The 27,650-nt window shown below is 36.8% G+C and overlaps 14 protein-coding genes across 14 annotated transcripts; 6 read left to right on the top strand and 8 right to left on the bottom strand.

Moving 5' to 3' along the window:
• Window positions 1-47: 47 nt before the first annotated feature.
• TpMuguga_02g00564 (Tpr-like protein) lies at window positions 48-956 on the bottom strand (the record flags this gene model as incomplete). Its single annotated transcript, XM_760037.1, has 1 exon — window positions 48-956. One exon carries the CDS (start codon window positions 954-956, stop codon window positions 48-50), a length of 909 nt encoding a protein of 302 aa, XP_765130.1.
• Window positions 957-1,488: 532 nt separating this feature from the next.
• Window positions 1,489-3,836, bottom strand: NPLOC4 (NPL4 family protein). Its single transcript, XM_760036.2, has 5 exons — window positions 3,487-3,836; window positions 3,265-3,445; window positions 3,062-3,213; window positions 2,636-2,863; window positions 1,489-2,382 (listed from the first exon to the last, which is right to left on the bottom strand). The coding sequence occupies exons 1-5, from the start codon at window positions 3,649-3,651 to the stop codon at window positions 1,513-1,515; spliced, it is 1,596 nt and encodes a 531-aa protein (XP_765129.1). The 5' UTR covers window positions 3,652-3,836; the 3' UTR covers window positions 1,489-1,512.
• A 239-nt stretch (window positions 3,837-4,075) lies between these two features.
• Window positions 4,076-7,204, bottom strand: ROM4 (Rhomboid family protein; the record flags this gene model as incomplete). The annotated part of the gene is made up of 6 exons (XM_760035.2): window positions 5,959-7,204; window positions 5,711-5,801; window positions 5,207-5,467; window positions 4,902-5,064; window positions 4,646-4,791; window positions 4,076-4,270 (listed from the first exon to the last, which is right to left on the bottom strand). The coding sequence occupies exons 1-6, from the start codon at window positions 7,194-7,196 to the stop codon at window positions 4,076-4,078; spliced, it is 2,094 nt and encodes a 697-aa protein (XP_765128.1). The 5' UTR covers window positions 7,197-7,204.
• Window positions 7,205-7,650: 446 nt separating this feature from the next.
• On the bottom strand, window positions 7,651-9,305 carry TpMuguga_02g00561 (uncharacterized protein). Its single transcript, XM_760034.2, has 2 exons — window positions 8,865-9,305; window positions 7,651-8,295 (listed from the first exon to the last, which is right to left on the bottom strand). The coding sequence occupies exons 1-2, from the start codon at window positions 9,058-9,060 to the stop codon at window positions 7,781-7,783; spliced, it is 711 nt and encodes a 236-aa protein (XP_765127.1). The 5' UTR covers window positions 9,061-9,305; the 3' UTR covers window positions 7,651-7,780.
• On the bottom strand, window positions 9,282-10,624 carry pre3 (Proteasome subunit family protein). Its single transcript, XM_760033.2, has 2 exons — window positions 10,144-10,624; window positions 9,282-9,748 (listed from the first exon to the last, which is right to left on the bottom strand). The coding sequence occupies exons 1-2, from the start codon at window positions 10,529-10,531 to the stop codon at window positions 9,297-9,299; spliced, it is 840 nt and encodes a 279-aa protein (XP_765126.1). The 5' UTR covers window positions 10,532-10,624; the 3' UTR covers window positions 9,282-9,296.
• A 278-nt stretch (window positions 10,625-10,902) lies between these two features.
• ypt3 (uncharacterized protein) lies at window positions 10,903-12,398 on the top strand. The gene is made up of 3 exons (XM_760032.2): window positions 10,903-11,135; window positions 11,501-11,831; window positions 12,072-12,398. The coding sequence occupies exons 1-3, from the start codon at window positions 11,075-11,077 to the stop codon at window positions 12,376-12,378; spliced, it is 699 nt and encodes a 232-aa protein (XP_765125.1). The 5' UTR covers window positions 10,903-11,074; the 3' UTR covers window positions 12,379-12,398.
• On the bottom strand, window positions 12,351-15,062 carry NOP2 (NOL1/NOP2/sun family putative RNA methylase domain protein). Its single transcript, XM_760031.2, has 7 exons — window positions 14,564-15,062; window positions 14,304-14,383; window positions 14,134-14,225; window positions 13,746-13,936; window positions 13,456-13,594; window positions 12,811-13,133; window positions 12,351-12,576 (listed from the first exon to the last, which is right to left on the bottom strand). The coding sequence occupies exons 1-7, from the start codon at window positions 14,838-14,840 to the stop codon at window positions 12,392-12,394; spliced, it is 1,287 nt and encodes a 428-aa protein (XP_765124.1). The 5' UTR covers window positions 14,841-15,062; the 3' UTR covers window positions 12,351-12,391.
• Window positions 15,063-15,124: 62 nt separating this feature from the next.
• Window positions 15,125-15,933, bottom strand: Pfn (Profilin family protein). Its single transcript, XM_760030.2, has 2 exons — window positions 15,835-15,933; window positions 15,125-15,626 (listed from the first exon to the last, which is right to left on the bottom strand). The coding sequence occupies exons 1-2, from the start codon at window positions 15,907-15,909 to the stop codon at window positions 15,207-15,209; spliced, it is 495 nt and encodes a 164-aa protein (XP_765123.1). The 5' UTR covers window positions 15,910-15,933; the 3' UTR covers window positions 15,125-15,206.
• Window positions 15,934-16,037: 104 nt separating this feature from the next.
• On the top strand, window positions 16,038-19,195 carry TpMuguga_02g00556 (uncharacterized protein). Its single transcript, XM_061305409.1, has 5 exons — window positions 16,038-16,781; window positions 17,171-17,709; window positions 17,900-18,078; window positions 18,228-18,506; window positions 18,839-19,195. Exons 1-5 carry the CDS (start codon window positions 16,504-16,506, stop codon window positions 19,067-19,069), a joined length of 1,506 nt encoding a protein of 501 aa, XP_061161377.1. The 5' UTR covers window positions 16,038-16,503; the 3' UTR covers window positions 19,070-19,195.
• Window positions 19,151-20,204, bottom strand: TpMuguga_02g00555 (putative integral membrane protein). Its single transcript, XM_760028.2, has 4 exons — window positions 19,861-20,204; window positions 19,643-19,829; window positions 19,411-19,509; window positions 19,151-19,380 (listed from the first exon to the last, which is right to left on the bottom strand). The coding sequence occupies exons 1-4, from the start codon at window positions 19,906-19,908 to the stop codon at window positions 19,169-19,171; spliced, it is 546 nt and encodes a 181-aa protein (XP_765121.2). The 5' UTR covers window positions 19,909-20,204; the 3' UTR covers window positions 19,151-19,168.
• Window positions 20,205-20,711: 507 nt separating this feature from the next.
• Window positions 20,712-23,471, top strand: ybaR (Sulfate transporter family protein). Its single transcript, XM_061305555.1, has 5 exons — window positions 20,712-20,926; window positions 21,007-21,425; window positions 21,506-23,076; window positions 23,254-23,382; window positions 23,412-23,471. The coding sequence occupies exons 2-5, from the start codon at window positions 21,023-21,025 to the stop codon at window positions 23,454-23,456; spliced, it is 2,148 nt and encodes a 715-aa protein (XP_061162149.1). The 5' UTR covers window positions 20,712-20,926; window positions 21,007-21,022; the 3' UTR covers window positions 23,457-23,471.
• Window positions 23,472-23,526: 55 nt separating this feature from the next.
• TpMuguga_02g02425 (uncharacterized protein) lies at window positions 23,527-24,427 on the top strand (the record flags this gene model as incomplete). The annotated part of the gene is made up of 4 exons (XM_061305572.1): window positions 23,527-23,629; window positions 23,660-24,025; window positions 24,146-24,246; window positions 24,277-24,427. The coding sequence occupies exons 1-4, from the start codon at window positions 23,588-23,590 to the stop codon at window positions 24,425-24,427; spliced, it is 660 nt and encodes a 219-aa protein (XP_061162148.1). The 5' UTR covers window positions 23,527-23,587.
• Window positions 24,428-24,977: 550 nt separating this feature from the next.
• TpMuguga_02g00553 (putative integral membrane protein) lies at window positions 24,978-25,613 on the top strand (the record flags this gene model as incomplete). Its single annotated transcript, XM_760026.1, has 1 exon — window positions 24,978-25,613. One exon carries the CDS (start codon window positions 24,978-24,980, stop codon window positions 25,611-25,613), a length of 636 nt encoding a protein of 211 aa, XP_765119.1.
• A 413-nt stretch (window positions 25,614-26,026) lies between these two features.
• TpMuguga_02g00552 (uncharacterized protein) lies at window positions 26,027-26,853 on the top strand (the record flags this gene model as incomplete). Its single annotated transcript, XM_760025.2, has 1 exon — window positions 26,027-26,853. One exon carries the CDS (start codon window positions 26,027-26,029, stop codon window positions 26,624-26,626), a length of 600 nt encoding a protein of 199 aa, XP_765118.1. The 3' UTR covers window positions 26,627-26,853.
• Window positions 26,854-27,650: the final 797 nt, after the last annotated feature.

Raw genomic sequence — 27,650 nt, 5'->3', positions numbered from 1 at the left:
CTAATAAACTAATGCCCCTAGAGGGAGCTACTTAATTATACTATTTACTATATTATTATTGTATTATATGTGTGATGGATGTGCTGAGTGGAAGGTGGTAACGTGCCAGTGTGACGGTAAATAGAGTAAAATTTTAAGTTGGACCAAGTACATGTTATGGAGGAATATCTAATCCAAAGTTTGTCAAGAATAGGAGTGATAGCCTTACAATTGGCCAGGTTGTAGGCTCTTTCAAGTTGAGTGAAATTAGATGTAACTTGGGTATATTTAGCTGATTCACTAGTAGTAAGAGCAGCAGTATATTCTTGTTGTTTTGCCTTAACAGCATTGTAGGCATTGTTTACAGAGTTGTAGTTACTGATGACTTCCATGGCCTTTTTAACAAAATCAGCCTTATTGGTATCAGTATCACTGTTGAGTTCGGAGAGAGCCTTTCTTAGACCATTGTTATCATCGGCTCCTACAGCAGTAGCAAGGGCGTCTACAGGATCTTTAAGTTCATTATTACTAGATACTGCAGTGGCTAGTAAGTTGGCTTTGGTATAGAGGTCCTTGGCCTTGGACCAAATCTTTTGATCAGCATTACCATCACCAACTTGAGCTTTGAGTAGGTTAGCCTTCTTGACGTTGAGGATTGTATCGTAGACATCCTTAAGACTTTTGTAGGCGTCATCAACAGCTTTAACCTTCTCATTATCTTTATAAGTATTGTAATTCAGATTACCTGTTAGTTCATTGTACTTAGTTCTTACGTCTTCAAATGCAGTTATGACATCTCCAGCCTTACCATCATTACCAATATCCTTTGCTAGATCTTTTGCTTTCTCGTATAGACTACCACTGCCTTTGGCTGCATTCTTAAGATTTCCGGCTGGAGATTTAAGCTGAGCAAGTGCACTCTCTGTAGTATTAGCCAGTGTATCGGCTTTTTCGTAAAGTGTTTGTGCTTTTTCCATCAATAAATCAAGTTTATCTTTAATGCCATAACCTCCTAGATCACAAACACATATACATACTTTATATACTATAGTATATATGTATAGTAGTATGAGTATACTACTGTATATTATATACTTTAGTATACAATAAAATAACACTCATTACAGTGTAAATACTCCTTAATACTGTTATTATAAGCTTAAATAATGTATAATAGATTTGTTATACTATGTTATATACACCTAATTTACTACCCTTAAACCCAGACACCTACTACTACTACAATATACATACTATACTATACTATAGTATACATTGTATATGTATACTATTAAGAGTATACTAAAGTACATTCTATTACATTACTTAACACTCCTTAATACTATTAATACTGTTTAATACTGTTATAAAACACTCTAAATATCATCTTAAACCCTCTTAATAGTACTATAAACTATGTAATATACACCTGATTTACTAGCCTAAAGCCCAGACACCTACTAAATACTACCATACTAATACCATACTAATACTATACTATAGTATATATTATATACAATAATATATGTGGTATTAGTGTATTAGTAATTCTTTGATGAGATCGTCGATGGGTTGTTGTTGTACTATGGATTCGCAGATGGAGAGTGCCGTGTCCACGTCTAACACTCTGCAGACGTAAATTAAAAAGTGGAAATTATTCCACAAATCCCCCGAATTCCCACTAAAATACTCCAACATCTCCTTCTTATCCAACAACTTCTCTCCATACCTCACTCCGTCCACACCACTACTACTCCCATTACTACTCACACTATTACCAGTACTATTACCACTGTTATTACTATTGGATGGGTTACGATTTTCGATGGGGAAGGGCGTGTTTAGTTTGGGGAAGAAGGAGTTGGGTTTGATGGGCGCCGACTCGTTAATCCTCACAATTAGCCAACTCGTGTCAAAGTTCACAACCTCCTTGCCACTCTCCATCAGTATCGGCTTCAACTCCCCAATCTCCACTCCTCTCACACTATCTCTCACACTATTACCACTACTACTACTACTATTATTACTACTTAGACTAGATTGATCGTTGATATCACACTTGGTGTGGATAATGTTGGAGAATGCTTGAGAGGAGGTGAAGAGTTCATCTCTGTAGAGTGCTAGAGCGAGATCAGAGGCCATGAAGGCGTTGAGGACGGGTTGTCCTGAATCATCAGGTGACATGGTGCAGGTTACCATAGTGCTAACGGGATACCCGGTGTAATGTGTGTGTCTCAAGGAGTTATATTGCATCTCTATCACACGCATTAGCTCCCGGGCAGTTAAGAAACACTCGTTAGGTAACCGAGTAAATATCATACCCACACGCTCTAAACCAAGTTTCTCAGCTATCTTGTCCACACTACACAACATCTCATCCTCCAACATTACAACGTCATTTATCTGCAGAACGGAGTTAGTAAAATAACTATTGTAATTATTTGGTCTAAATTAGGAAAAAATAATTGTAAAAAATGGGTAAAAAAAATAAAATGCCAGAATTGATCGGGTTAGGAAAATAAATTTTCTCACCCAGTCAATCTTGCTGCAGTAACCACTTATTTCGCAAAAAATAATTAACAAATGTAAAATAAATACCAAAAATGTTGCAAAATGAGAAATAATGGGGCTGGGTAAATAATTGGATAGTAGATACGGTGGAGAATTGAGGGGGTTCGTAGATGGCTTCGCAAACGGCTCTGATACCGTATGGGTAGTGATGATCTTCGGTATAATAGCCATACATCCAGCCGATACGTTGTAGACTCATTTGTAACTCCGATAACCAAAAATTAGCAAAGCCTCTAACCTCGTCCACATTCATCATCTCCAAGTGATCCACATGCCGATACTTCTGATGCCTTATCGTTATACTCTTCGGTAACTACACGATTTATTAAATGCAAAAGTTGGTCGGGTTAGCAAATGGTGAGGAAAATATCCTCCACATTGCTGCAGTAACTACTTATTTACCAGAAAATAATTACAAATTGTAAATAAAATATCAAAAAGGTTGCAAAAAGAGAAATAATGGGGATAGGTAACTAGGGATATCTGGGAAACTGGTGCCCCGCAGTGACACCGTAACGGAAACCTTGTTAATAGCTCCTCGTTTAATTTTAATTGGAACAAAAGAGTTCATGAGGGGTAAATCACCAATTTCAAACCCGTTCTCATGCAAATACGCGTCAAAAGACTTAAACAACGGACCATCCAACTTTTCACCCTCACTCACTATAAAAATATTTTACACTATGTAAATTAATTATGGAACTGTGTGGATACGTTGTGAATTGGGGGGCGTGGTTGTCTCATTTGGCTGTGAGTTGAGATCAATTTCCTCAGTCACACTTGAAGGCCTGGTTGTAATAGTTTTGTAGCTTATTTCGTCAACGCCGTTGTCCAACACCAAACTCGTCCCGTGTACCACGCCAATCTCACTCAGTCTCACCTCATCCTCCAATAACTAATTATTATATAATTTATTGTGTAAATAAGTTGAAATACGTGTTGATGGTTGTATTCGATGTAAAGTTTGAGTTGTGAGTTGTTTGTGAATTGGATCCGTTCCTTGATTTTATTTTTAAGGTCTCCGACTGTGGAATCCTCACTTAGCTCCAGACGACTTATACCAATCTTACTCTTAACTCTCAGTATCATCTCCCCAACCATTTTTCAACATTCCCTTAAATTATTAAATTGTTAAATTATTAAATTATTAAATTATTTAATTATTTTTAAATTATTAATTTTTAAACATTTTGAGAAATTTGGAAAATTTTATTTTATTGTGTGATCCCAAAATCACAAATCATTTTACCCATAAAATTGTTAAATTAACTATAAATGTGTAAAATGTGTAAAATGTGTAAATAGTGTGTAAATAATGTGTAAAATGTGTGAACTAGGGGAAAAATGTGTAAAATGTGTAAATAGTGTGTAAATAATGTGTAAAATGTGTGAACTAGGGGAAAAATGTGTAAAATGTGTGAACTAGGGGAAAAATGTGTAAAATGTGTGAACTAGGGGAAAAATGTGTAAAATGTGTGAACTAGGGGAAAAATGTGTAAAATGTGTGAACTGGGGAAAAAATGTGTTAGGATTTATTGCAGAAGTTGAGTGCGGTTTGGTAGTTTTCGAAGCACCAGAAGACTTTTCTGGTGAATGGAGCTTCGGATTTCGCAGTGGTATAGCAACACTGCGACACTTTCGAGGTCTCATCCAACGGAAACATCTTACCATACAACGACTCTATCGTCAAATACGAACTCAACACCACCAACACCACCACCTACAAACAATTTACCATACCATACTATACTATTATTCTATAGTTATTTACTATAGTAATAGTATAACTAAGCTCCCTTTGGCAGTCCCCCGCCTCACTACTATCCGGGCCAGTTCCCGCTTGACTCGGCTATTCATAGTAGATATTACTATACCAATTGCTCTATCATAGCTTAATAACTATTTAATATTATAGTAAACTGCAATAGTATAGTTAGTGGGTAGCTCCCCTTGGCAGTCCCCCACCTCACTACTATCCGGGCCAATTCCCGCTTGACTTTGGTTTTCATAGGGGATCCGTATTACCCACTGTACTATTCTAACTATATATTGAGTAATATCATAACTATGTGAGGATATGGTAGTGGGTGGATACTAGGACGATGAGTGGTATGATTCTGATGAGTATATCAAAGGGTCCCTTTTTGAAGTATTCCACGGGATATAAAACCATCTTCTTCATCCGCTGACCAAAACTCTTTTTCCTTCGCTCTATCCTTATCTCATTCACACACTTTCTCTCTATCAACATTTTTAACATACTATACTTATTATACTTATTATACTATAAGAATTATTATACTATACTAACTATACTATAGTATAAGAATTATAGAGTAGTATTGGTATACGTTTGAGTAGGTAGGATTCTTTGAGTTTGGATTTGTCTTGGGGGTTAAGTTTATCTTTGAAGAAGAACGAGAGGAGGAGAGACTCTCTAATGGCACAGTCCTTTAGCTTAAACGTCGATCTCAACGTCGCAAATCCCCACAGCAATCCACCAACCCAACCACCCTACACATCATCACACTATAATATTATAACTAAGTGGTAAGTGATAAGTAGTAAGTGGTAAGGTGGGGAAAAGAGTCCCATTGGGGTGGCTAACTCCGTAGAAACTACATAAGTAAGTGGATGCAAGCCCCGTAACGGATACCACGTGAGAATAAGTAGAAACGGTATTATTAAACGCGGTGAAGCTGATAATGGTAATAACAAGAGCGAAGGCGAAGGTGTAAATTGGTGATCTTAGAAGCGTCCAATTCTCAACGCAGTATGGGATAAGAGCAGCAATAAGACCAAACATGCACCCAGAAGAACCAACAACAGTAAATGAAGGCTCAAACACTCCAGCAAATAAATTACCCACAAAACCACCCATCAGAAATGTACTCAAACTACGCACAAAACCCCAGTCCTACACATGTTTATCGTATAGCTAATTGAATTAATCAATTTTATTGAAAAATAATTGTAAAATTATGGAATTTGGAAATAAATGTCAAAATTGATCGGGTTACAATTTACCGAGGAAAATAATTCTAATTTCCGCTGCAGTAACTACACATTTACCAAATTTTAATTCCAAATTGTAAATAAAATACCATTAGATTGCAAATATGAATAGTAAGTGGGGTTAAATAACTAGAGTAAAAGTTACCGGTTCGATAATCCACAGTATCTGGGTTTGTGCAATTAAATTAAATATTAAATGTAAAATCCCACTATGCATAAACATGCTCCAAAATAACCTAAATCACCAATTATCAGGTGGTTGTAAGTTGGCGAGGAAAATAACTCCCATTCTGCTGCTGTAACTACTCATTTACCAAAAAATAATTGTAAATTGTAAATAGTTGTCATTAGGTTGCAAATACTGTAATAAGTGGGGATAACTAGGTAGAATACCTGAAATACTCTTTATAGTTCCGTATGTAATTGGCGTTCATTCCACCGAAGAGTGTGAATCCTCTGTAGTTTGGTGAGTCAAATGTGGATCCAGATTCCACAACATTTTCATCACTTACGAGTGACGCCGGCCAGCCTTTGTCGGTGGCCGTAGCGCCTACAAACCCAATTTCCTCCGCTTTCTGCTGTAAATTATACTCACAGGCACCGTAGCCAAACATCGTGTGGTATCCTTTCCCGCCATTCAACACTGGGTACAAAACTTTACTAACACAGCGCCCGTTAAATGAGATTTTATTCAGCACCAGCTGGGCCAGAAATACAAATAATATAACTGAAGACGTCAGGGTCAGCACGGGGTACCCACCAAACACTACGCCAGTCTCATTCCTTGACTTATTCAACAGTATCTGCGGGATCTTCTCACTCGCTCTTTTTATCTTCTTCACGCCACGGACTTTTGTACCGCTGACGGGCATTTTCACTGTGTTCAACTTCTCTCCCGTAGTCACATTCGTTACCACCACATCCAAATCTGAGTCAACCACCTCTTGTTCCAGCTTTTGCCTATGTAGTCCATCTTGCTTATGTAATCTTTGCTCTTGCAGTTTCTGCTGCTGTAGTCCATTTTGCTGCTGTAATATTTGTTCATGTGATGGATTTTGAGGTTCAGATTTGTCTGGTTCTGAAGTGGTATTTTCCTCGGTTTGTGGTACTTTTTGCTGCTGTAGATTGCTGCTACTGGAGGTGTTAGTATTATCAGTGGGATTATTTGAGTTATGTTTGAAGAGGTGGAGAACTTTGTTATAAGTGGACTGAGGCTTCTCAAATTTTTTCTTCAATTTTGCAACCTTTTCCCTACCAACCACAGTCCTACCTTTATCAACCAGATTATCATTGTTATCACTAGTGTTATTAGTGATCGGGAGAGGATTTGGTGTTTTTTTGACTAGTCTGGCTTGTTTTTTCTTCTTGACCTTTTCATCAGGTTTTTCAACATTTTGACCATCAGTCACAGTGCTAACAGGAGAGTTTTCCAAACTCTCAACAGAATTATTCACATTATTATTCACATTATTATTCACATTATTATTCACAGAATTATTATAATTTGTAGGTTTGAGTTTGGTGTTTTTTAATTTTTTTTTCTTTTTGAGGGGTTTGTCTTGTTTCGGTTCATTTTCTAATTTTTCCTTACTTTCCTCAGTTATAACAAGCGTTTCCAGCTCCTCAGCCATTAATAACAGAACACATCCTTTACACTTAATGCACTACACACTACTACAATACCATAACAATTACCCATAAATCCTTTCCAACTTTATTATTTTATTCTTAATTTATTTTATAATTATTTTATTTTATAATTTTTATAATTATTTTATTAATGTTATTTTAAACTTTATAATAATATTCTAATTTTTTGTCTAAATTATGAATACTCAAATATTTAACCACTTGTGAGTAGTAAAGTGTAAAATTATTAATTATATTAAATCATTGCGATTTCAATTTTTATTCTCTTCACTCTTAATTTTGATAAGTTACTCCTACAACTGCCAAACACTCAACCTCTACCCCAGATATTTACTAATTTGCAACCTAATGACAATTTATTTACAATTTACAATTATTTTTTACCAAATGTGTTATTGAAGCAGCAGAAATGTCATCGGAGAAAATTTATTTCTCCTAACCCGATCAACTTTGGCATTTTATTTTTTTTACCCATTTTTTACAATTATTTTCTATAAATTATGATCAAACAATAATTACCAGTGTGTGTTAACATTACTAGTGTGTGTTAACATTACTAGTGGTATTAGCAGCACCCGAAGAGTGTGAAGAGGTTTTTATGTTGTTTGTGTGTTTTGAGTCTGCGGTGTGGTACGACGGCGCCTGCGGAAGCGCATGAACCGTTTGGCGTCAACGACGCCGGATACGCATAACACTTTATCCCACACATCCTATTCTTCTCTATCTCATCCCTTATATTACTCATATATCTCTCCAATCCCTCTTCTACATTATTCTCCTCATTACCCATACTATTGTCCATATTCTCCTCATTACTCACATTCTCCATAGTATTAGTATTAGTATGAGTGGTGAGATGTATGAGTTGATTTGAGGTAACAGAATCGTTTGGGTTGAGAACTTGGAGTTGGTTGGGGTTTGGTTGGTTTAGTGTTTTGGCGAGGTAGGAGTCGCTTAGCAATTTGAGCCAGATTACGGCCAGCAGTTTCATCTCCTCACAGCTTAACATCGTCTCCTCGTTCACCACTAACATGTTACTCTCATGCATCATTTTCCGCACATAACCCAAATCCAACTTACCTACATATAACATAGTTTACCTCTAACACAGTAATTAATAGTAATTATATACTTAACTATTGGTAACTAAGGGGTAAATTAATGGTAATTAAGGAGTGATTGGAGAGTAAACTGTGTGAGAATTTGCGAGGAAAAAAGAGCAGCAAGAAAAAAAATTTCGCTCTCGGACCAGTCTACTCCATTGACTGGTCCTCGAGCCTTCTCACACAGTTCCCAGTATTATAGTTAAGTAATATTAATATAGTATTAATATAGTAAGTAGTTAAGTAGCTCCCTCTAGGGGTATGTAGTAAAGCATAGTAATTGTAGTATAGTTAAGAGTATATAATAAAGTACCCCTAGAGGGAGCTACTTAACTATACTTAGAATTATATACCCCTAGAGAGAGCTACATAGGGAAGAGGGAGCTAAGTAATAAATAAGTGTGTGAGCGTTTGCAAGCTCCGTTACGGAGAAAGGTCCCCCAATAGGGTTAAATAACTGTAAAACTAGAACCCCCGAGGGGAACTAAGTAGTCAGGTGGGTAACTGGATAAATCTGTGTGAGGGGATGCAAGCCCCGTAACGTACCATTAGTATCGAGAAATTGGAAGATATGGTCTTGAAAACCTTGAAGTAATAAATAATGTCTTAAAAGAGCATCTACGATGTCGTAGGGTAAAAGTCCGTCATTTGACACGTCATTAGTGTTAAAAAGCGCTTCAACATCAGACTCAGCAGTCGGGTGAGCAGCCCTCACCCTCAGTCTCAATTCTTCCAACTCCATCCTCAAATTCTCTCCAATTATCTTTCAATTTGTTTATACAATTTTATTTATTTATATAATTTTGGGATTGTGTTGAGTTAGGGAGTTTTTTTCTCAAGATTCCATCATGCACCAAAGTGCAATTTTTCTCCATCATTACCTATTCTAAAATTATTATCTCCCCTCCGGGGGTATAAATCTAAAATCACGAGTTAACAAATTTTAACCTAGTTATCCACATAAGATAGTGATAAAAATTAGTGAGGTTGTGTGAAGTAGTACTCGGTGACTTTATGTTTGGTGACTACGACTGCTCTCATGATTCCTCCGGAGGAGTTATCGTTGAGAATTGCGTACTCGATGCTCCTTTTCAACAATTTTAAACACTCGTCTTGTGATAAATTCTTTTTATAATTACTCTGGAGAAAGGCCGTGATGAACGATGAGCCTGAGCCTGTGGCTAAAAAGTCCTCAATTTCAATCAGTGTCCCGCCCACCGTCACGTTGAATATCTGCGCGCCCAGGCTGTCAACTCCGGCCAAAATCACGCCACAGTATAACATATTTCTGTACTCGTGGACTAAGTTATGCGTAGCCCTGGCCAGTGACCGGACCAACGGTGTGTTCTCCAACGAGCTCAATTTATACTCGTTTGTCTTGAAACCTGAAAACTCACTCAACTCATCAATGTCCATCTCATCCCTCGTACCTATGGTCCAAATTCCAAATTTTAATTCAATTTTTATTAAATAATTATAAATAAATTAAATATTATAAATAATTATTTTTAAGGTTGTTTTGAGGAGTTTGGCGCGATTTCCGAAAAATTTCGCTTCACAGACTTTAACCCCTTTTAACCCCTTTTAACACCGTATAACACTATTGTATAGTATAGTATAGTGTAGTATGGTATGGTATTAGTGATGTTAAGGGGTGCTGAGGGGTTAAAATGAGTAAATTTAATTCTTCCCCAATCTCACCAAATTTACATTATTTTAGCTTTAATTTAATTATTTAAACTTTTAAACTAAGTAAATATGTAGTTACTGTGTAAACTAAGTAAACATGTGGTAACTATGTAGTGAGTAACTATGTGTTATGTACTTGGTGGAAAGCGTCCGGCGGGTTTGAGTTGTTGTTTGAGTGACTGTGCGTGGTATCGTATGATGGTTGAGAGTGTCTGTGAGTCAGCGGCTGAGCCTGACCTTAGCATGAAAATGTTTGGCAGTATCCGCGTAATCTTACGCGCGACTCTGTTGGCCACGATCTGCCCCGAGGAAGTGCGACCGTCCGCTACCAACACCACTCCATCCTCAAACTTCATACCAATTATGGTCGTACCCAATTTTATCCCATCCCCCAAACCAAACAAATTCACATTTCCCACATTATTTATTGAATTTGTGTCAACTGAGTTTATTGTGTAAATTGTGTCATTTGAGTTAACTGGGTTGAGTATGGGACTTGGAGGAAAGTGGTCAAGATTAATCATTGGTGGATAATAAAAAGTGGTATGAGTGTGGGAATGGAATCCACCCAAATTCCCCAAATAACTTTAAAATACCATCACAAAATTGTTTAATTTAATTATTTAAATAATTATTTTGCGAAAAAAATTATTATAATAATTTTAACAGATTTACGTCTCGACAATTTTTTACACTAATTACATTATTTACATGTTTTTACCACCAACATAGACTACAATTTTTATATAATTTTTATATAATTTAGACATATTTTAGGGATAATTTTTGTATATTTTAGGGATAATTTGGGGATATATTTATAAATTAAATATTTTATAAATTTGTGGAAATTTGTTAAAAATTAAAAAAATTCTTTTCCCAAATATTATCAAGGGATAAATAAAATAATTATTGAATTATTTTTAAATAATTATTTAACTTGGTTGAGTTAAAAAATTGTGTATTGGAGTAGTTTGGGTGTAATATGGTGTGGCACGGATGTGTGGATGTTTGAGGTGTAAATGAGGATAAATTTGTTGAAAAAATGTTAGTTTAGTGTAATTTTAATGGCCGACGAGGACTACGAACACGTTTATAAAATTATTCTCCTAGGCGACGCCACAGTCGGTAATTCCTTACACATTTTTACACATTTTTACTCAGTTTACACATTTTTAGTTAGTTTACTTAGTTTACACATTTTTATGGTATAAAATTAGTTATTTAGTCTAAAATTAGCTCCCCTTCGGGGGTACCATAAATCAGCTCCCTCTAGGGGTATATAGTTAAGTAGCTCCCTCTCCCTCTCCATACTCAGTTATACCCCCAATTAACACAGTTAAACATTTAATTATACACTTGTTAACACAGTTATACCTCTAATTAACAAAGCTATACACTTAACTATACACTTAACTATACACTTGTTAACACGGTTAAACACTTAACTATACAATAATTAACACGGTTATAAACTTAATTCTGTGGTGTAGGAAAATCTCATTTGTTGTGTCGGTATATAAGGGGTGACTTACCTGTGCAGGCGAAGGCTACGATAGGTGTTGAGTTTGCTACGAGGACGGTGCCTTTGGCGTCTGGTGGTAGTGTAAAGGCTCAGATTTGGGACACTGCGGGCCAGGAGCGGTACCGCAGTATCACCAGCGCTCACTACAGGAGAGCCGTAGGCGCGCTTTTAGTCTACGATGTGACAAACCGAAGCTCCTTTTACAACTGTAAAAAGTGGCTCGACGAGCTCAGAGCCTCGTCGTACGACGATATCGTAATCCTACTCATCGCCAATAAAGTCGACCTCACCAACACACAGTATTATACTTATATATTATCCCGACTACCCAGAATTCGTATCTATCATAGTTTACTTAATTATAACCAGAACACACTCGGGGTACTTAATTAGCTACGTAATTCCGGGTAAAAAAGGGAAAAAGTGAAAAAAATTAAAAACTCCCCAAATTAATTAATTAATCTAAATTAACAAATATTACAATTTCTAACTCATAAAACTTATTAACAGTGTGGATAATGTGAATAATGATTAATTAGGGAAGGGGATAACGTGAGATTGGACGTGGTAATGGCGGTGGAGGGTATGGAGTTTGCGAGTGAGAATAATTTGCACTTTTTCGAGGCGTCTGCTGTCACGGGCTACAACGTGAAGGAGATTTTTGAGTTTCTGATACAGCAAATTTACAACTTAAAGTCACGCCTACCCTCGGTCACCGAGCGCATCACAAGCTTCAACAGCATAGTACCAAATTTACACACAGACAAGATTAATAAAAGGGATAAACTGACACAGCTAGGCTGCCTCGAACAGGGCTGCTTCAACACCAATTGTAACACACAATAACAATAATATTATTTTATTTATCTGTATTAGTGTGGTGATTCTGATGTATGTGTGAGTTCGGTAGTTTGATGAGTTTTGCGACGAAGAAGCCGTCGAGGCTATGTTTGTGAGGGTAAAACCGGCGAGCAAACTTAGCAATTGACGGGTGAAATTTCCTTCCCCTAAAACTCGAAAACGCAGGCGTTCCAATCTCCAACCCTAAACACAATAATCAATACTATAGTATGGTAAATAAGCCTAAAAAGAGGTAAAATACAGCTAAAATAAGGGTAATTAAGGCTAAAATACAGCTAAAATAAGCCTAAATTATAGCTAAAAAGAGGTAAAATACAGCTAAATTAAGGGTAAAAAATGACTAAAAGAGGGTAAATAGGGGTAAATAGGGGTAAAGTGTGTGTGGGAGGTGTGGGCGGACCACCCCCCGTAACGCACCTAGTGGCACAAGTTTAACATTAAATTTCCTAATTGCGTAGTGGATGACTTGTTCATTTTCTTCAATTGAGAGGCTGCAGGTGGAGTAGACAATAATTCCATTGGGTTTAACGAGGTTAATTGAGGCTGTGAGGAGTTGTTTCTGCAGGTTAGAATTGCGCTGTAAATCTTTAAGGCCACGTTTTACTTTAATTGAAGGGTCACGGGAGATGACACCGAGACCTGAACATGGCGCGTCCAGTAAAATACGGTCCATCTTTGGTAACACACGCACTAACTCGTCACCCTTGTAATTACACACTATACTATTCAATATTCCCAATCTACAACATTATTACAGAGTTGTCATAATTTAATGAAAATAATTGTTAAAAATGGGATTTTGGAAATAAATGTCAAAGTTGATCGGGTTAGCGAATGGAGAGGAAAATTTCCTCAATTTCTGCTGCTGTAACCACTCATTTACCAAAAAACAATTGTAAAAAGTAAAATAAAATACCAATAGGTTGCAAATTAGTAAATAATGGGGCAAGGTAAATAGAATTAATAACTAAAGCCCCTTCGGGGCTAAAGAGAGTCCCATTGGGGTGGGTAACTCTGTAGAAAATAGATAGCTAGGTGAGTACAAGCCCCGTAACGGAATACCTGTGAATATTTGAGACTAGGGATTTGCATCTGGATTTATTGGAGTCGTTAGCGAATAGAATGCCAGTGTTATTCATTAACTGGCCAATATGCGTAGTCTTACCACCCGGTGCAGCACACATGTCCAATACCAGCTCATCTACACATATAATTAGTCAATGTGTTAGCAGTTAAATAACTGCGTAAATAGTGTGAATGTGTAACTGGTATGACTGAGTAACTAGTGGTTAGTGGGGAGAATATCTGAGTAGGTAAGAGATAACTGAGTAAGTACAAGCACCGTAACTAACTTGGTCTGGGGGCTAGTGAAAGAACGGGAATGAGTGATGAGGCGGATTGAAGAATGTAATGTCCGGCTAAATATTCAGGAGTAGCCCCGATGGGGACTTTAGAAGAATGCACAACCAAACCCTCCTTCGTCCAATCACCAATCGGATCCACATTCGCACCCCTATTTATCAAACTCACCGCCAAATCCTTTCTACACATTTTTCACAGTTATACAATTAATTTAAGTAGTTAATTTGTTAATTAATTTGTTAATTAAGTAGTTAAGTATTGAGTGAGGAAAATATCTATCTACATTGCTGCAGTAACTACTCATTTACCAAAAAACAATTGTAAAAGTAAAATAAATACCAAAAAGGTTGCAAAATAGACAATTAGTGGGGGTGATACCGTTTAGTTTTGAGTGTATTGGTTCGGATGGTGAGTGGTAATGGCTGTTCATTCGCATCAAAAAATTGAATCGCCTCCAAAGGATTAAACAACTAAAAAATTAAAAATTGTATGAAAATTAATTCAATAACTAAAAAATGAATTAGTTGGAAAAATTGTGTGGAAAATACTTTGAAAAAGTAGTCTGATAGTTCTTCAGAGTATCCGTAGTATACAGTGACTAATTTCTTCAGCTCATCAATATACGATTCTAAGCACTTATTACAATTGTTACAGGGGCATTATACTATCAAATTAAGCTAAATTATGTGTAAATTATGTGTAAATTATATGTAAATTAACTGTGTAAATGGGTCCAGAGGGATGACCGGGTGAGTAAATGTCACTGGGCGGAATAACTGTGAGCGTTTGCAAGCTCCGTAAAGGATACCTCGACTCCTCTTAGTGTCTAACGCCTTCCATTTGGATAAAATTCCGCAAATATTTTCAATTCTTTCTTTAACACTTGATAAATCCATTAAATCCACTGATCTCCCCTCAGCCTCAGTAATTTCATCCAAGTTAACGGAATCTGAGGCTAAATTGAAGTTATCTACGGTGGAATCCTGCGGAGTTTCAGAGAACTCGTCAGTTTCTGGCAAATCCTCGGAAGAATCACTCTCAGAAACTAACTTCTCACTCAGCACTTCACCCCCAAAATGTATCATCTCTTCACATTATTTTACAAATTTTAATTTTACTCTACACTAAAATTATTTTTATCTAAAATTATTTATTAAAAAAGATAATTTAAAAATTTCACTCAACACCAAAAACACACAAATAGTGCCAAAATTATCACTAAAATACTCTAAATAAGCTCTAAAATACTACAAAATTAGCTCCAAAACTCTTTTAAATAGGCCTAAATTAGCTCTAAATACGCTTAAAATTAGCTCTAAATACGCTTAAAATAAGCTCTAAATAGTACTAAAATGGGCGTAAATAAGCCCTAAAATACGCCAAAATAAGCCCTAAATTAGCCCTAAATGGTACTAAATGGTGGTAAATATTGGGAAGATATGTAAAGAAGATTAGTATCCGTTGGTGGCGAGGTATTCAGCGAGGTTGAATGCGGCCATTCTGGAGACGGTTTTATCTTGTCCTCTGGTTTCGTCGTAGACTACGACGACGATGTAGTTGCCGGGTGTTTTGATGAGATGGCATCCGCCCTTGTTTTTGGCGCCACAAACGCACTCGAACTTGAACGAGCCGCTCTCCATGTCCGGGTCATACGAGGCGAAGGTATACTTTTCACCTCCCAAAAAAATGCCCTCACTTGACATTTTCTTCTCAAAAACCTCGCGGATTGTGAACTTCTCGTCCACGTTAATCTTCAGCGGGTTCCCAGCGTCGTCAAAAGTCTCATACACGTACGGATCCTTATACACACTGTCCCAATGCAAACCCTCGTGATCCAAATCCGAAGCCACAAACAACTCTCCATCCTCTCCCTAATAATATTTACCCAACTATTTATCAATCACTGAGTTAACTATCTGACTAAGTTAATTATCTGACTGAGTTAACTAATGCCCTAAATGACCCAACTCAAGGGTTAAAATGACCCAGCTTAAGGGTTAAAATTACTCAGGGGTCCAACATACTAAATAATATACAAATTCTATGGTAATAGTGTGAAATATTTAGGGTGGAGTATACGTTGGCAATGCCGGCTCCGTAGCAGCTATTGTTGGAGAGTGCGGTTTCTTTGAGAACGGGTACCCACTCGGCCATATTATGTTACAGAAGTTAAATTTACTGAATCTAAGGTGAATAATATTAGGGGAAAAAACAACAGTCACTGTGGAAGTATCCAACATACACACTTCCCCATATCAGCACATTGACGCACAGTACAACTATTCCAACTCATCTTTTCACTCTTCCACTTCCAACCACGCCTTTAGACATTTATACGCGAATCTGCCGTGAGCTTGAGAATTATTTAACAGTGTTAGATTCCCGGCCAATTTCAGAAAATCTAATTTATGACAATTATTTCCTAAAACCTTCCTAACACATTTTATTTATTTATTTATTTATTATTTTTTTATTTATTTACTTTATCATTTTTTAAATCATTTTTTAGTTATTTTTATAGATTTAACTGAAATTTTAATTTTTTCGACGGAAATGCCAGAATTCCGCTGGTTTATCAAATATTTTACTAATTAGTCTGTTGATAATTTTGAGTATAGAAACATGAAAAATTTTATAGCTGGAGAGGGGGAGATGTGTCTGAGTAATGCAGGAGAAAAAGAGAAGTAAAGTAACGCCCCAGTGCTCTGTTGTAACGCGGAATTGGTTAGAAATTGTTTAAATTGTAAGATGCAAAAATGGGCAAAAATTTTAGCGACGATTGTTTGCTCAGCCCTGAGCGCACTATTCTCAGGTCTAACCATCGGCTACACGTCACTTGACCTCTTCCAACTCCACCTCTTATCGCAGTTCACACCCACCACCAAGGAGGACTTCGTCAACCAGAAACGCGCACGAAGAATCATCCCCCTGAGGTCAGACCCCAACAACCTCATGATCGCACTCATCGCCTGCAACGCCATGATCAACTCACTACTCGTACTCTTCGTCGGAGAACTCTTCGAATTGTAACTCCTACACATTCACAATCCACTCAACAAATCACAAACCAATTACTCAAAATTATTCATTCAATAATTAATTTTATTTATTTTATTTATTTTATCTAAGATAAAAAGTTTATATACTTTTCCTAAAATTGTTTTTAAAGCCTTTTAAAGCCTATTTTAGGCTTTATTTAGTGCTAATTTAGGCTTAATTACGTACTAATTTAGCACTAAATTTAGCTTATTTAGCCCTAATTTGGCCCTAAAATTGCCCCAATTTAGGCTTAAAATAGCTTTATTTACCCTTAATTTACGCTTAAAATAGCTTTATTTAGTGTTAAAATACCCCTATTTTACGCCTTAATTAGTATTTTACTATTTAAACGAGTTAATAATTATATGTTGTGTAGTGCGATAGGATTTGTGGTGTCATCGTTGATAGTGACGATATTTGGTGAGATATTTCCTCAGACGGTTTTCTTCCGTTATCAGCTCCAGCTCTGTTCGTTCTTTGCGCCGCTGACTTTTCTGGTAAAGTACACTTTGTTCCCCATAACTAAGCCCATGTCAATGTTACTAAACTTAATTATCGGGACAACGACTGAGGTAATCTACAACAAGCAGCAGTGGAAGGCGCTGGTGGATTTACAGCGCGAGTGCGGCGGAGTCCTAAGTGAGGAAGAGGCTAAACTGTTAAAAGGCTGTTTAAGCCTTAGTAATGTGCAAGTTAACTCGATCATGACCCCCATCGACAAGGTGTTTGGACTGGACATTGACGCCGTGATTACCACACCACTCATACAAGAAATCGCCAAAGAAGGCTACTCTAAAATTCCCGTCATGGATAAAACAAAGTCACAACCCGTTGTAGCCATTCTACTAGTCAAGGATCTGCTACTCCTAGACACCAACAGCAGCTACCAACTCGACGAACTTTTATCCACCATAGGTATACCCCGTTTTATTACCTTAGTTATACGTACTATAGCCTTATTTAAGGTATTTACCCCTATTCTATTTATATATTTAATTAGCTCCCTCTAGGGGTACTAGTTAGTAGCTCCCTCTAGGGGTATATAGTTAATAGTATTATAATTAGCTATAGTATAGTGGTTAAGGGTTGATTATGTTTGATGTAGGAAAGCCTGCGTATGCGGTGGACCACGATTTGGGGTTATTGTCGGTGTTGATGCACTTTAAGGATGATCAGACACACATGGCAGTTGTGCGCCAAGTCGAATATCAAAACGATTCCGACCCACTCTACAAACACATTGGCATCGTCACACTCAACGATATCTTCCAAATCATCAATCAAGTATTTTACTCAGTTTTAGTAGTTTACTCTGTTTTAACACACAATTTAGCCCTAATTTAGCCCATAATTTATGCTTAAAATATCTTAATTTATCATAATATAGCATAATTTAGTGTGTGATTTGTTATTTATGTGGATATTGTGTATAGGATGAATCGGGTGAGATAGTGATGACGACGGGTGATTCGGTGGAGCGATCTCGTCATAGGAGTAGAATATTTAAGATTTTGGATAATTTGAAGGACCCTCGGTCATTTAACCTTAATTCAATTTTGGACATTCTTCCAATTGAAGAACCTGAAAACTTACTCAAACTTCTGAGTCTACCCGTCAACTCCGATAATCTGGACAAAATTAACCAACACAGAATTTACCTCATTAAACCACAAGTCTTCCTACCCACCCAGTCACTCACCATCATTACCAAAGTTTCTCACTCTCTTTAGTTATTTCGCCCTATTTTACCCCTTAATTAGCTTTATTTTAGGCTTATTTTAGGCTTATTTTACCCTTAATTTAGCTGTATTTTTGGCTTATTTTAGTCATTTTTAGTCATTTTTAGTCATTTTTTAGTCATTTTTTAGTCATTTTTTAGGCTTATTTTAGGCTTATTTTAGGCTTATTTTACCCCTTAATTAGTGTTAATTTACTCCTTATTTAGCTATAATTTACCCTTGATTATCTATTATTTTGAAGTTATATAGTTATTAGTCCCTATTTTCTGCATACTATTGATCATTGGTTGGCACAATTGCTATAGGGTACGGTAACGGATGAGGATAACAAATGTAAGTTTGAAGCGCCTTTTGTGATTAACCGTCAGAAGGCGAAGTTAACGTTTGAAAATGAAGTTTTTGTCACGCTCACAGAGTGCCACCTCATACAAATCAACCCCGACCTACTCATCTCAACCACCAAACTCCCCAAACAACATTACATCACACACAACTCACATGAGACACACCATTCACATGAGACACACATTTCTTAACACACACACAACAATTACAGAGTAACAATAATTGAAAGTAAATTGTATACTATACTAATGTGTATAGTTGATAATATGCTATAATAGTATGATAATATATTAATAACGATATGGGCTTTTGTATTCGTACATGTTATTGTGGATGTCAGGTCTGTAGACGTTGGGGACTTGTAGTGCTTTGAGTTCCTCCTGGTACTCTTTATCGACGCAGAGTAGTTGTTCCACGATGTATACAGAACAGGCTACGGTGCCCATGGCAAATAGTGCGACAGCGCCAAGTGCACCTAAACCCACAGCGCCAACTCCAGCTCCTACACATTATTAACCAGCTAATCACTTACCCAGGTAGTATAAACCAGATTTACAAGCGTTAAATCCCGAAGACTCGTTTACCCGCTCCAAATTCTCCACAACAAACTGATCCTCATCCTCAATCATACCTAAAATATACAATCAGAATTGTATAGTCAATTATAGTTAATAATATAGTTAATAATATGGTCAATTGTGTAGTCAATAGTATAGTCAATTGTATAGTCAATTGTATAGTTAATTGTATGGTGTGATTGTTACTTGGATTGATGGAGTGATTACGAGTTTTGTGTAGATTGGGATGATTGGAAGAGACTCTGCCTTTGACATCTCTAACGACATCATTTAAGGGTTTTCTGTACTTTTTCGGTTTCCTGTTGTATTCCTTAACAAGTTTCTTGTTCGGGTTGGATTGAAAGGGGCAGCCAAAGGAGATTTGATCAAAGGCCTAAAGAAGTATTAACTTAAACCTGACAAACCTTGCCGAAATATTTACCGAAAAAGGTGCCAGAGCAGTCAATTTCCATAAGAATTCAGGCGGAATCAAGATTTTAGAGTAAAAACACCGAAATGTGTAGAGGAAATTAGAATCACAAATTCAAAAATGTACTCGAAAATAATTAAAAAATAATTAAAAAATAATCAATAACTTAAATTAATAATATTCATGTATAAAAATTGTGAAAATATTAGTAAAAAATTGTGAAAAAGGCGAAAAAAGCACAAAGGAACATGCACATGCAAATGTGTAGGAAGATTCTTAAATAACTAAAAATTACCTTAAAAATGAATAAACTGAGGAATCAAGCGTGTTTTAGAAGTTTATGGAATTAAAGGGTAAATTCAATTTTACCACATGATTTACACCTTACACATCAGGCAGATTAAGTATTTACAAAATTATTTCCTAAACATTTTTTAATTATTCATAAATTTAAAATTTTAAATGTGAAAACTTAAACATTTTTTAGATTCGTTAGATTGTTAATTTGGCTGATTAGGCCATATTTTATCACTTTCTTATATTCACACTTTAGAGTCAAATAACAATTTTTAGGTTAGATTTGTGTAATTTTAAAAACAAATTTTGGTTCTTCCTTGAAATTTTAATTATTTAAGTTATTTTTTGAAGTTATGAAGATATTCTCAATTTCCTCCAATTGTCAAATTGATTCCTTAAATTTTACTCTTAATGCTAAAAATTACTAAAAAATTGTTATTCTAAATTGATGTGTTGAGTTGAAAGTTACAAAATTAATTCGTTATTCCATTGGCCGGAGTTCCCACAAGTTTAATTTTCTTCGAAATGAATGAAAACAATTGAACAAATATTTATTTATTTTTGTATTATATATTTTATTGTAAATTATTTTAGTGTAAATTATTTTAGTGTAAATTATTTTAGTGTCTAGTAAATATTGCAGTAAATTCAGTTTATCGATCTACACATAAATGAGTTGTTTCTTGATTTCTATCGCTTTTATTCAATTTCTAACTCTTTCTCATATTCCTTGAAATATTTTAATATTTCCTCCATCTACTCACGTATTCACTATTCACCCATACTAATATTATATTACCTTTATTCCTACTGTTTTGTATATATACTAATTTTCTCTCTATAGCACTTGAGAATTCTGTATGATGAGTAGTGAGGATAAGAAGGATCAGTATTTGGAGACTACTTTGGGTGATTCTGGCAGTTACGTATTAAGGAACGAGTCTAAAGATGACACGTTTTTAATAAAAGTCGATGAGAGTAGTTCGTCTTTGAAGCGGTCGAAAACAGACCCTGACATCGACTGCATAAAAGTAGTCCAATACGACGAGGATGACACGGAGATATGCTACAAGTTCTACGGTGAGAAGGACTCACCGAACATGGAGTACAACTACCACGATTTCAGCCACTCCACCTGGTATGATTTCACTAAAATGAAGACTCCAATCCCCTCAAAAATTGAAAAACATACCTGCGACGATATTAGCATCTGCCTTCCAATACACGCCGGAGTTCTCTACAGCCTCAAACGAGCCGTCTCAGGTATTACTACTCACTCCACAATCACCATCACCCTTGAATATATTAACTATATACCCTTGACAAAACAATTGTATGTATAGGGATAACGACTGGTTGGGCGTTTTTGAGAAAATCTGAGCGTCGACTGATATCGTATTATTTGAAGGAATTTTTAAATGGCATTTTATGTGCGATAACGATGTTGCCAGAGGTGATTAGTTTCTCATTTATAGCTGGAATTCCAATCCACGTGGCACTTCACGGGAGTTGGATTTTATGTCTGTGTGCCACGATTTTTGGCGGATCGCCGGGTATAGTCACAGGCGTCAGTGGCGCCTTTGCAGCTGTAGCTGGCACCTACGCACTGGATCGTGAAAACACTTCCTTTACCGCAGATGACCATAACATGAGCATGGTCAGGCTACTAGTCGCGATCATGATTGCGAGTATTCTCCTACTCATATTCTCATTCATACACCTGGCAAGCATTAGCCAATTCCTATCCACATCAGTTATCATTGGATATTCCAACGGGCTGGCGTTAATCATTGCCAAGGCGCAGTTGCATGGATTTCATGATTTCGATACGGGGAAATATTTGCGGGGTTCGGATTTGTATATTTCTATTCTCTACTGCGTAGTAGCATTTGCCATAGCGCAGTTTATTCACTACATACCAAAGATCGGGAAATACATCCCATCGGCACTTTTAGCAATTATTACCGTAATCCTGATCCACTACTCCATAGTAATCCACACACTACCCTCGATCAGGATTTCTACGGTGGGAAGTGTGGCTAATTTGAGTTCAGAAACTTCATTCCCCTCATTTTTATTTACAACGCATTTAAAATATGTTAAGGAGTTGAAATTCGACTTTGCGCTTGTGAGACAGAGTCTGGTCTTCACAGCCAGTATCATGATTGAGATGCTGATAATCGCAGACATAGTGAAAACCCTGGGCGCCAGAGAGCCAAACTCTAACCAGCAGTTGTTTGGACTTGGGTTTGGCAATTTTCTGAGCTCGCTCATGGGCAGTATGGGCGGCAGTTCAATGGTGGGAATTACCATCATGAACCTCAACAGCGGTTCAAAATGGAAGGAATCCTCACTGGTGACGGGGTTATTTGTGTTTATTATGCTGGCTGGCGGGTATCCGATACTTAATTACATCCCAATCCCAGCGCTGTGTGGGATTATGCTCAGTGTCTCATGTCACTGTTTCAAGTGGTTCAGCGTGCCCATGGTGATTTTTAGCGCTTTACCAGGCCGTGTTCGGAGTCTTCACCCGCGCATGAAGATGAAAATCTCACGCTACGACGCGTTTATCATACTGGCAGTTACGGTGCTGTGCGTGGTCTGGATCGTACCACTGGCTGTGTTCTTCGGCGTGGTTTTGGCGGCATTTGCATATGTCTGGGAAAGTAAATCCAAGTTTAAAGTGGAAATCTACTATGACAAGGAGGCCAATATTAAATACTACGAAGTTGAAGGGAGCATTTTCTACGCCAGTAAGCGGATGCTCACAAGGTCATTTACACCCAGAGAAGACCCACCGACCACCGTTATCGTACTCCTCGCATCTACCAGCCTCTTCGACTACACCGCCATCGAAGCTCTCAACTCCCTCAAAGGACTCTACGCATCCTACAACAAATCCCTCATCATCAAAGTATTCCACTTATCCATTAGTATTAGTTATTATATTGGCTATACTATTTATCCTATTGCCTATACTATTTATCCTATTACCTATACTATTTATCCTATTACCTATACTATTTATCCTATTACCTATACTATTTATCATATTGGTTATACGGTTGAGTGTGTGTAAAATGTGTATTAGGGATTGAGTCACGGGTGTATAAAGAAGGTTGCGAAGATGAATAGGTTATGTAGGCATATGGAGCATGACTTGGTGGGAATCACGCCGCCGACGTTACCGACGCTTTACACACCCTTTTACCACCATGTAGTAAGTTACATCTTCATACTATTCTATAGAGTCTCACCGCCAGGACACCCAATAGCACTTTACAACCCGTGTAATATACTTTCACTATACTCTTTAATTATTGTGGTAAAGTTATCTAGTATAATTATTTCTGTGGCAAATGTTATTAGTATAATTATTTCTGTGGCAAATGTTGTCTAGTATAATTATTTAATATTTTGGATAAATGGGAGATGGTCCGTTTGATGCGTTTAGGAGAAGTTTCATGGTAGTTTAGAAATTTAAAATGATTTTATAGTTTGGAATCTTTGATAAATCAAAGATTTCAGAAGTTTTACAGGAACGAGTTGAACGTCAGTCAGGGTTAAAAGTTCACGAATTACAGTCTTTTCCCTTTTTACACAGACTTCCTATCCTTCCAAATTTTATCAAGTATTCCCTTACAACCAAGAGGTCACTGATACTTCCATTTGTGGCCGAGATTCTGAATTCTGAGGAAAACTCTCAAAATTCTGAATTTAGTCTAATTAACTTGGACCAAATTGGACTCTGCGATCAGGACTACTTTAGGCTCAACAGATGCGTAATAGAGGGCCTGGCCAAGGACAACAAGGACGAAAATAACCCCAAATTCTCCAGACTCTCAAAATGCAAACATCACTTCGTACTCCACAAATATTCATTCACAATATTCACACTATTCACACTATTCACACTATTTATAGTATTCACAATATTAATAATATTCACAATATTAATATTAATGGTATAAAAATTTGATTAGATAATTTATGATAAATGTGTAACAAAGAGGGACAGAATGATAGATAAGCAGATTTTAAAGCACGAATTAAGTCATTTAACGTCGTTAAATGAGAAGGAAAAGTAAGGAAAAATTACTAGAATAGTTTATAGGAACGAATATTTCAAAGGCGTTGAGAATCTGATCAGTGAATATTTCTCTCAAATGGTCTCTTCCAAGGAGCAAACTGAGAAATTTGCCCTTGGTAGGAAGATAAAGTTAATAGAGGAAAGGCTAAATAAGCTGAAAAAAAGCCTTGAATAACTCCTTAGAGTCACGTGTTTAAAATTTCATAACTAATGTAATATAATTCTCATTCACACTAACTAAGGGAGGAAAATAAGCTAAATCATGGCCGAAATATTTTTATAAATTGATAAAAATTTTTAATGGGAGAAGGGTTAATTTTGATAATTTTGACGCTAGTTTATGGTGTTGAATCGTGAAGGAATCTCGGAAAAACAAACTAATTTAACAAACAAGCTGTACCAATTTAGCGCCTAAAACCTTCGGTATTATTTGAGAATGGGCCTGTTTCTGTTACTATTAACAATGGGCTCAGTGCTCCCCCTGCACCAAGGCTTTAGCTTCCTAGGCCTAAACCCAGGTGCACATCATTAATCAAGACATAACAACAGCAAATTCAGATATACAAATTTAATATTTTCTATTAAAACTCGTTAGTTATAATATTTTTCAAGTAAATTTCGAAAATTACCCTAGAATCATCTTTAATATTACTTTCTTTACAGTGAAACCAGCACACATTAACTTAATTTTTAAATAGTTTTACAAAGCCAGAGTTAATAATAAAATGAAGGTTATATATGTTTTGTTATTGTTGATTAACTTGTTGAGGTGTTCAGCCGGGCCTTCTGCGGCAATATCGAGAAGGAACGTGACTTTGGACTTAACTTTAAGCGCTGCAAACTCACCCAGCAAAGTCGTACCGAACACACCTAACAATGAAGATGTTCCAGCTGGTTTTAAGAAGTTTGTTATCTTCGGAGACACTCACGGGCACTACTTTAACGTTACTGATGTGCTCTACAATAACGTCAACTTGAGGATTAACGGCGCCGACATCAGCCGGAACTACGTCTACGACGTGTTTTCCTACTGGAACGATGACCAAATTCTCGCTTTCTGCTTCAGGTACGATTATGAACGTTCTCACTCCAAGTACGAGTACTACAATGTAATTCAAGGCGTGTGGAAGGAAGTGAAAGAGAGCGACTTCGAAGCAAACAGTAACGGCAAAATCAGTGGCGCTGGCCTGAAAAAATTACTTAAATTCACTGAAAGTCAAAATCCCAAAATCACTCCAGACGGAGATAAAAAGGAAGGCCAGAAAAATAAAAAGCTACTCATCATCATCGCCTCCGCAGTTGGAGGTATTTTCGTCCTTTTACTACTCGGCTTCCTCGCGTACTACGTTTTCAAAAAATGATCTTAATATTGCAAAATGATCTTAATACAATCAGAAATTTTAATATTGGAAAATGATTTTAATATTGGAAAATGATTTTAATCGGAGCACTTGAGCCTCAATCGTATCACCCGAAATAAACGTGAAAATCAACCAAACTCACGATTCTTAATAAAACTAAACGCAGTCACTTGAGAAAAATAATTTAATGTAGAAGAGTAAAATTGTTGAAAAATATTGCATGTCGGTCAATTACCCACGTCGGAAATCGGCTCGATTTATTTACACATTTTAAAAATTTTAAAACCTTCAGATAAACACTGATCAATTAATCTTGAAAGGTTCAACATTTCAAAGAATAGCAGCTAATTTAATTAATTTCACTCCCCATAGCAAATTCATACACATTTATATATTTATATAAATTTATCTAAATGTTGATACGCTTTAATGTTGGATTAATTTGTGTATTTGTGTTTTTGGGGATTATTGGCGTTGGCGGGGAGAAGAATGAGCAGGTTACAATTGATATAAACAAGGACGCTACAAATCCTAGGGAAAGACACTATATAGTTAACAAGGACATCGTCTCCATTGCTCCTGAAGGCTACACTGAGCATATTTACGAGCAGTCTAGCCTTTTCGACATTACCAACATCTACTTTGGCCGAAAGAAGCTGGAGGCTGGAACCAAGGAGCTGTGCGCTAAGTCAGTGGAAAAAATCGGCGTTTTCTGGAAATTTGAGACTCCCGTCCTTTTATACTTCAAACAGGCCAGGACCGTCAACAATAAAATATTCATCTACTACAAGCTCACGAGCAAGAAAGTCTGGGCCAAAGTCGACCTGACTGAGGAACAATCCAAGCATTTACCGCTCTCCGGAGCTGAGCTTAAAAATGTGTTAACTGACATTGTAAACGAGTTGGGTGAGATTCCCGAAGATCGACCAATCACAGGCATAGGGTCGTTCCACATAAACTCAATTCTCTCCTCTCTCCTCCTTCCCGTTCTCTTTGTCATTTTAACCCAGTGATTCCTCATCAACATTTTATCACAAATGCATTAAAGTGTAGAAAATCAATGAATTCATTGAAACCAGGGCTCAATAGAGTTTAATTCAGTTGTATTATAAAATTCCTCCAGTGGATGGAATTATTTGGAATATTTCCAATCGAGCTTAAAATTTAAAATTTTAAAGCGTGTAAGATATTTTATTTAAAGTTTTGCATTTAAAATTTAATATTTTTTTCTACCTATCCGTTAGCACTACATCACATTGTCAATTTTGGCTAAATTCCTCTACACATTTGAATTTAATGTACGCGAAAATGTAAAATATGCAATTAAAATTCAGTGAAAAAAATTAAAATTTAAATGCAGCGAGATTACACGTCAATTTTATTCATAATTATTTACGCATCAGTTTTAGTTAGAGGTTACTACGTAACTGTGGATATAGACTGGCGAGCCACGGACTCGAGCAGCACCCATATGATTACGAACAAAAAGACAAAGGTCCTGTGCCCGGAGGGGTACAGTAAGTTCTTTACTGAGAGGCCAGACTGTTTCTCAGTCTCAGGTGTTAGACTTGGGAATCAGGCCATAACAATAGACGGCAACGACATTGTTCTACATTACATATACCGCATAGAGTCGTATTGGAAGTACAACACTCCCATCATGATCCGGTTCAAGAAGTACCACGGCTGGGAGGACCGGGTTTACCCGGCCTACGTGCTTACCAGGAGCGGAAAATGGCGGGAAGAGAGGACATATTACTGGGAGAAGAATATAACCACCGGTCACCTTCGGATGATTCTCGACGACGTTCTGTTTGAGGTGAGGGACATTGTGGAGCACGAGAAGAGCAGGGACATGAACTACGGCAAGGAAGACGACGAAATAAAGCCCAGAAGGTTCAGGTTTTTTGAGGGAGACAAATTACGTAAAAAAATTTCTGGTTTTGGCCCGATTTCCGCTCCAACTGTTTTTTTGGTCTTACACATTTGTTATAGTTTGGCACTTGGCTGAGTAAGTCGGGGGCAGAGGCGGAGTTG

The sequence above is a fragment of the Theileria parva genome, chromosome 2 (genome assembly GCF_000165365.1).
Source record: "Theileria parva strain Muguga chromosome 2, complete sequence, whole genome shotgun sequence".
NCBI classification, from domain to species: domain Eukaryota; phylum Apicomplexa; class Aconoidasida; order Piroplasmida; family Theileriidae; genus Theileria; species Theileria parva.
Note: the sequence above shows the minus strand (reverse complement) of the source record. Positions and strands in the feature narration are given on the sequence as shown.